Below are 6,910 nucleotides of genomic sequence, written 5' to 3' on the forward strand. Positions count from 1 at the left end.
CTTTCCTTGAAGCGCAATGACACGTGTGTGCCATCAACATCGTGCGTCTTACGCAGCTATCGGCATCGTTTCTTCAAGATCAAACGATTTCCCGACAAAAGAGGTAACGCCAGTTGAAGGTGAGTATGGAGATAGTAAGGGGGTGGTAAGCAAGTAAACGATTTTCGCGTTCCCGGTTTGGAATGGGAAAATCTGTCAAAACCGGATATTGCGTTCTAGATACATTGCGAAGGATTAATTAGATCGACTGGCAGGCAGCAAAGGATTAATCGCGTGGAATAGTTGTACCACTTTGCAGGATTCCGCAAAGCGATTGCTCCGAGTCGGGGCTTTTCAAGGACTCTATCGCCTCCTGCAAACGGGTGTTGCTATTGAAAATCGAAGGAAAAATGAAAAGAAACTCCAGAAACGAATCGCAATCGTCGGTTTACTATCGTGAGCTCTATTTTCCGATACAAAAGGTGCTAAATATAGCATCGAGTATTTCCTCCGTCTCCACGGATCCCGTTATTCGACCGATACTCCGTACGGCATTGCGCAGATGGTGCGTGGCGATGGCAAGGTCCCGGGCCGATTCCGACGTTTCGGTAAAGTATTCCCGGTATCGCTCCAGACAATCCAGGCACTGCTTCAGGTGGTATCGATGGCGTTCCTGTGTGATGGTTGGGTTTTCGATTCCGGGATTGCCACACAAGCGTTCGAGATGTGTGCCCATTGTGGCAAGCAGTTCCGGTAAGCCTGACTTATTCTCACACGACAAAAGTGTGTACCGCTTCTTGCTGCTTCTCAATCTACTTAACAGCTTCTCATCTACGAGGTCACATTTGTTGAATACCACCATCCCACTTCCTAGCAGCGCTTTGTCCAACCCGATCGATGCTATGTATTGTTCGACATACGAATCCACGTGATCGTGACAATCGATTCGGGAAGCATCGATGACGAACACGACAAAATCAGCGCTCTCAACGTACGCTTTCGCTCGCACAATACCTTCACTTTCGATTACATCATCTGTTTTTGAACGAAGACCCGCGGTATCGGCAAGAACCACCGGGTAGCCTCCGATATCGTAATGTGATTCCACGATATCTCGCGTGGTACCGGCAATACTGGTCACGATCGAAACGTTGCGTTGACTGAGCAAATTGATCAAACTACTCTTGCCAACGTTCGGAGCTCCAACGATGGCCGTTCGAACGCCATCCCTGAGTCGCTCCCCTCGTCGGTTATCATTCAGGTGGGCTTTCAGTTCTTCTATTAGCGTCCGGACCTCAGTTACGCTCCCTTCCAGAACACCATCGTCAACATCTTGATCCTCGGCGAAATCTATGTACGCTTCTACACCCGCAATTACCTTCACGAGCTGTGCGCGCATCCCATTGTAAAATGTGGCCAGCTGACCGTTTGCCTGTCGCAATGCCTGCCTCCTCTGTGCCTCCGTTTCGGCGTGTATCAGATCGGCTAAACCTTCGACTTCCGTTAGATCCATTTTTCCGGCATAGAACGCACGCTTTGTGAACTCTCCCGGTTCGGCTATTCGTGCTTCGGGAAATGCTGCCAAGCTATCGTACATCGCTGCAATGATTGCCGAACCGCCATGCACGTGAAACTCGATCGTGTCTTCCCCGGTGAAACTATTCGGACCTACAAAGGGAGGGTCATGCGTTAATGACAAAGAATTGTGGATTGAATAGTGTTTGCTTACGCCATACCGGGAAACCATAGCAGGAGTCCTCGATCAATCATTTCATTCGTTCGACCGTGATATATCCTCGTGAGAAGGGCTTTTCGTGCTGCTGGTAATGATTTTAGACGTGTCTTGCGACACAAGATTTCCCTTGATGCTTCGCCTGACACACGAATGACTGAAACGCCGCATTTTCCGAAGCCTGTAAACAAATCAATTAATTCCTTAGTTTTGTTCGCAATTACTAATAGCTTATATATTCATTTTAAACATATATAAGGACGGACGAGCCGAATTTTTAATAATAATTTTATTTCCTTGGATAACGTTTAATTCAAAAAGATTCCATCCAGAACCTTACAACAGTCGCGAGTCAACAAACCCACGTAGCAAAACTAGGTGTGAAACACACAAACAAAACGCCTGAGCGCGAGATGAATTTTGAAGCTTAAAAATAGAAGTACGCAACCACAGGCCCCGGTGATAACATACCTGAGGAAAGTCCAAATATTGTTGAGCTGTTTTGCGTTGATGAACTAGCTAGAGTAGCTTTTTTAGCGAATCGCGACACAAAACACCCGGCTCTGAACAAAAACAAACGACCAAATATCATTTTGATCGATTCTGACAGTTTCGTCGATTAACTTTGTAAGGCTTTGTTGATTAAAAAAAAAAGTGAGCGGAATCAAGGTACTTTAAAAAGACAGGTAGCTTTATCCAGAACAAATCCTCGATTGTATTTTAGAAAAAACTTCAGAGTTTGACATTCACGGGATGGTGGGATGTTTACTTCGGGAACGCTCTTTTCGGAGCTGTTTTCGCTTTTCTGTGGTATTACGACAGTTAAAATTCACGAAAAGTGGCACGAAAGTTGAAGTTTATGCAAATATTCCCAAAATTCTTTCAATAGTTTCAATATGCTATCGGTCCGTAGGTCTTGCCACCCGGCCTAGAACAAGAGCTAGCTAGCGTTCCTGGACCGTGCTCACTCGCTGTAAAACACAACTCGTTCGCTCGAATGATCTTAAATAGAGAGATGAATCATTTAAACATTCGAAAAAGAGTGAAATCAGGTACTTTCCCTGATAAAACCACCAAACTTGCCCACATCTTCTTCTTCTTCTTCTTGAAACTCACGTGGTTTTGTTGATAAAAAGCGCCCTGCTATGAATGTCAAACAAATTCAAAATGGTGACCTGTCAAAGCGGTTAAGAAGCTACCTGTCTTTTTAAAGTACCTTGAGCGGAATTCGAAAAGTGTGAGCGAAAATCGAAAGTGCGGGCGAATTCAAAATTTAAATTCATACGTTTTTCAAACGTCTCTCAAACGGTATTTTGGTAACTTATGAAAATATCCTAACAGAGCAAAAATCATTAAGAAAACGTCAAAAAAATTGCCTTCACTAACTGATATAGCGTCAGATTAATTTTTGAAGGCATACAGTATACTCAGATATTGCTCACGGAAGACCGCATTTTGTGCCGGCATAATTCTACGGACCTAAACTGCTAACTGATCCAGCAAATTAACTTTCAACACGATCAAGCCATCAAACAATCATTTGACGTTTGCTGATGATGCGAATTGAGAATAACGGTCAAGTAAACAATAATTGGAATCAGAGCGTTAACGTGCGTAGCTCTCGTGGCCTTCAACGCTCGAGTAGAGAAGCTTCACCGTTAATTTCTCAACGCACAAAAAGTCGACGACGTCAAATGGAGATGTTGATCGTAAATTCACCTCTCGCTAATGAACCAACCAATGTGGCTTGAAATTGAAAGATCACAGCGTAAAGCGTTCGTTCTCGCGGTTCTCAGCATTCACTCTCTCCCTCGAATCCCCAAACCCGATGCCAATGCCAAGCACCATTTGGCCTATTAAAAGGTATCCCGCTAATTTCCACACTTTTCCGTCTCGATGCCATTGCGGTCCCGAACCGGTTGTCACATCTGTTCCGAGCGGATTGGTGACCAATGGCTTCGACAATCGGTTCTCTAGTACGACCCAGTTCAGCGCATCTATCCGTTGGCACAACGTAAGCTCGCGTGCAGTGCCATTGACTTACCGATCGGGAATCATGCGATTGACGGCCACGGTGATCCTGTGCCTGGGTGTGTTTGTTCGTTCCGGCCTCACCGAGCAACGTCACAACGCAACGTCACAGCTTATGGAGTCAAGTTCTTCACGGATTCTATCGCGGCAACAGCGCAAAGCTTTAATATTTCCCATCCAGACCACTCTGCAGGTATGTGCGTCACGAGAATCGACATCCATCCATCCGACGATCAGTCTGCACTCGTTTCCTTCCTTCCTTCGTTCTAGGTGAGCATGTTAACCGCTACCGATGGGCGACTGTTTGCACCGAAGAAGAAGTACCCGGCACGGAAGTTGGGCATCAATTTGGGCTTTCAGCAAAACTTCAATCTACCCTTTCGGTTGCTGGAGTTCTACAAACCACCGACCTGGGCACGCGCCCTTGTCGGTGTTTTGCGCGGCGACTTCCCTTCCACGAGCGTCGTAAGGGCACGAAGCTTTAGACGTTCCATCGAACAGCAAGAGCCGCAGCACCAACCGCTAGCACTGTCCGCTGGTCAACTGTATACGCACGCCGAGGATCTACTGCACGTGTTCGGTTATGATACGGACTGTCTGCTGCGTAGTGTCTGCGAACTGGCCCACAGTCCTTTCGATCGTTCACCGGACAACGAAGACGTTATGACGGAAGTAGTTCATCTGCTACTCAGGTAAGTTCAGTGTACAGTGCGTTGTTGTTGTGGAATGTGCCCCGGAATGCGCTGTTTGATTGAAGTGGTACCTTTTTCCTCCTCTGCAGTCCCTCGGAACACCAATCTTTTGCCGATGATGAGACGGAACTGCGGCGGAAGTACGAAATGGCCGAACGGCTCGGTGCGAGCGGTGCCAACTGTGAACTGATCTACGAACGGTGCCACCGGTCGGTGTTGAGTGACTTTTCCAATCTGATCGACGTTTCGTGAGGTTTGGTTTCGTGAACCGCCTCCGCTTCAGCTACCTGTGACCTAGAATTCTGTTAAGATTTTGGAGGCTTGGGCAATTTCGTGATCAACCTATTCCACTTCCTGTTCCTGTGCTACGTCCAGCGTGAGACGTCTCGTTGTTTGGGTTTTCCATTCAATAAATATGTTCTACTTCAAATTGGGGGCGAGTGCGTGATGTTTAATATTTGGAAAGAAATGCCCTGCAAGGCGCGGCTGCTAAGCATCAGTGCACACAATCGGACCAAACTCCCACGGGAAGGAAGTACTTCATCCCAGCCAGAGAGATTGATTGCATTGTCTTCTACTCGGTCCTCACAAACGGGTGCAAACGGTTCAAAATGCATCGTCGCACCTCTGGCCACGTATCGGTTGTCTATCAGTCGATTGCACTTTGTTGCCTAGTGGCTAGTGGTGCCTGGGGTACGGTACAAGAAGGGTTCGCGAATAACGTCGACACACACACTGGCGGATGTGGGCCGAACGGAACAACGCTGACGACGACGACGACGACGACGAGCGTGGCAACCGGGCACTCGGACTTACCGGAGCCATTTCACCGTGGCCGTGACCGACGTTACGTGCTCAACTATCCGGTCAATGGCGGTGTGGCGAAGGTGCTGTTTGGTTTCGTCGCGCCGGTCCGCTTCCATCACAAGCTAAAGCGGAGCATCAATTTGGGCATCAACCTGCAGGCCAACTATCGTATCCTGCCGGACATCATCTTTCCCCATCCGGAGTCCGTGTGGAAGAATCGCTACAACGATGACGCGTACATCGATACCGGCCGACGGCAGCTGTACCAGCTGCTGGAGAAACTACTGGCCGGAACACCGGGTGGCAATGCCGGAAGCAATGCCACGGCCAGGGCCCGGAACTGCCTGCTGCGGACGATCTGCGAAATTGCCGACACACCGCTCACCCATAACGGTATGGTCGGGGAACTGATGGATGTTGTGTTCACGTAAGTGGTTTGTTTGGTTCCGTCCCCCAAAACGCGGTGGTCACCTCAAAATTGCATCCCGGACGTGATATTCGATATTGCCTGCCGGCACTACTGCTCTACTACCTGTTCTACTTGCAGCCCTGGCGATACGGACGAGCTGGCCGATGAGTATAAGATGGCGCGACGGTACGGTGCTAACGGAGTGGATTGCAGCCGCTTGTACGACGCGTGTCCTTGGGGACACGGCATTCTGGACACCATTACGGCACTGCATTGGTGATGCTTCAATGAGCTGGTCGATTCAGCTGCCAGTAGACGGTAGCGGTAGACATATTTTTGGATTATGCATTGACCGATGGCCGTCGGTCAAAGAGGCTTCATAACGATTGTTGCGGCATGATTCTAAACAATGCAACAATGAATAGCGTACGCTATTCGCATGTTTAGCGTTATACGATGTTTAATTTGAACATTTTTAAGGCGTCTTTTTGCATAAATGACGAATGAATTTGTTCATCTGTCAAGAATATACCGATAAGTGAGGTGTTTACTAAAAATATCACCTAATAAACTATAGAAGAACTGTTTTGAAATCGACATCGAGGAATATTACTAGTTTTGCTAGTTTATTTCATCTTAAAACATAGGACGAAAATCCTGTACGTTATCCAGAATTATTGCTGATGCTGATTAAAGCAAGCATTGGTTTAATTACAAATACAATTTTAAGACATTCAAGGCACTCTTAACGTCATTAACGTCATTGCAATATACTCTAATCTTGCAATATAAAAGGTTCTTAGGGATTCCCTAAATAGTTCTTTAGAGCCCACTGACTTTCATAATAAAATACCAATGCAAATGTACTGCGAAATCAACCACATAAATGTATGCTTCTTATTTTATTTTTACATTTTATTTAAATATAATCGACTCTCTGCAGAGGGAGTTCTTGAGATTCTGTTAAGTAATACTCTACGTACAGACACCCTGATGTTTTCGATATGAAAAGCTGACCTGATCCCAAACATTCCTATTGCCAGCTGAGAACGTTTGGCGAGATCTGGAGCAGGCTTCAAACGGACCAAAAACCATGCACGGAGAAAGCGAAGAGAAATGGATGCACAGCAACTAATATGCACCGAATTGGGATCGAAGTCGTGAAGCTGCCTGTCTCCAGAACGTAGCTTCCTCCCCCCCCTCCCACCCGTCCCGGTTTGATGTCACCCATCATTATCATCATCATCATCGATGTCAGGT

General features: G+C 46.9%; 3 protein-coding genes across 3 annotated transcripts; 2 read left to right on the plus strand and 1 right to left on the minus strand.

The window, feature by feature from the left end:
* Positions 1–427: 427 nt before the first annotated feature.
* LOC125947967 (tRNA modification GTPase GTPBP3, mitochondrial) lies at positions 428–1,851 on the minus strand. The gene is made up of 2 exons (XM_049673580.1): positions 1,716–1,851; positions 428–1,637 (listed from the first exon to the last, which is right to left on the minus strand). The coding sequence occupies exons 1-2, from the start codon at positions 1,724–1,726 to the stop codon at positions 443–445; spliced, it is 1,206 nt and encodes a 401-aa protein (XP_049529537.1). The 5' UTR covers positions 1,727–1,851; the 3' UTR covers positions 428–442.
* Positions 1,852–3,767: 1,916 nt separating this feature from the next.
* LOC125959145 (uncharacterized) lies at positions 3,768–4,686 on the plus strand. The gene is made up of 3 exons (XM_049691953.1): positions 3,768–3,935; positions 4,013–4,434; positions 4,524–4,686. The coding sequence occupies exons 1-3, from the start codon at positions 3,768–3,770 to the stop codon at positions 4,684–4,686; spliced, it is 753 nt and encodes a 250-aa protein (XP_049547910.1).
* Positions 4,687–5,045: 359 nt separating this feature from the next.
* On the plus strand, positions 5,046–5,930 carry LOC125959146 (uncharacterized). Its single transcript, XM_049691954.1, has 2 exons — positions 5,046–5,668; positions 5,789–5,930. The coding sequence occupies exons 1-2, from the start codon at positions 5,046–5,048 to the stop codon at positions 5,928–5,930; spliced, it is 765 nt and encodes a 254-aa protein (XP_049547911.1).
* The last annotated feature ends 980 nt before the right edge of the window (positions 5,931–6,910 follow it).

The sequence above is a fragment of the Anopheles darlingi genome, chromosome 2, assembly GCF_943734745.1.
Source record: "Anopheles darlingi chromosome 2, idAnoDarlMG_H_01, whole genome shotgun sequence".
Taxonomy (NCBI): Eukaryota; Metazoa; Arthropoda; class Insecta; order Diptera; family Culicidae; genus Anopheles; species Anopheles darlingi.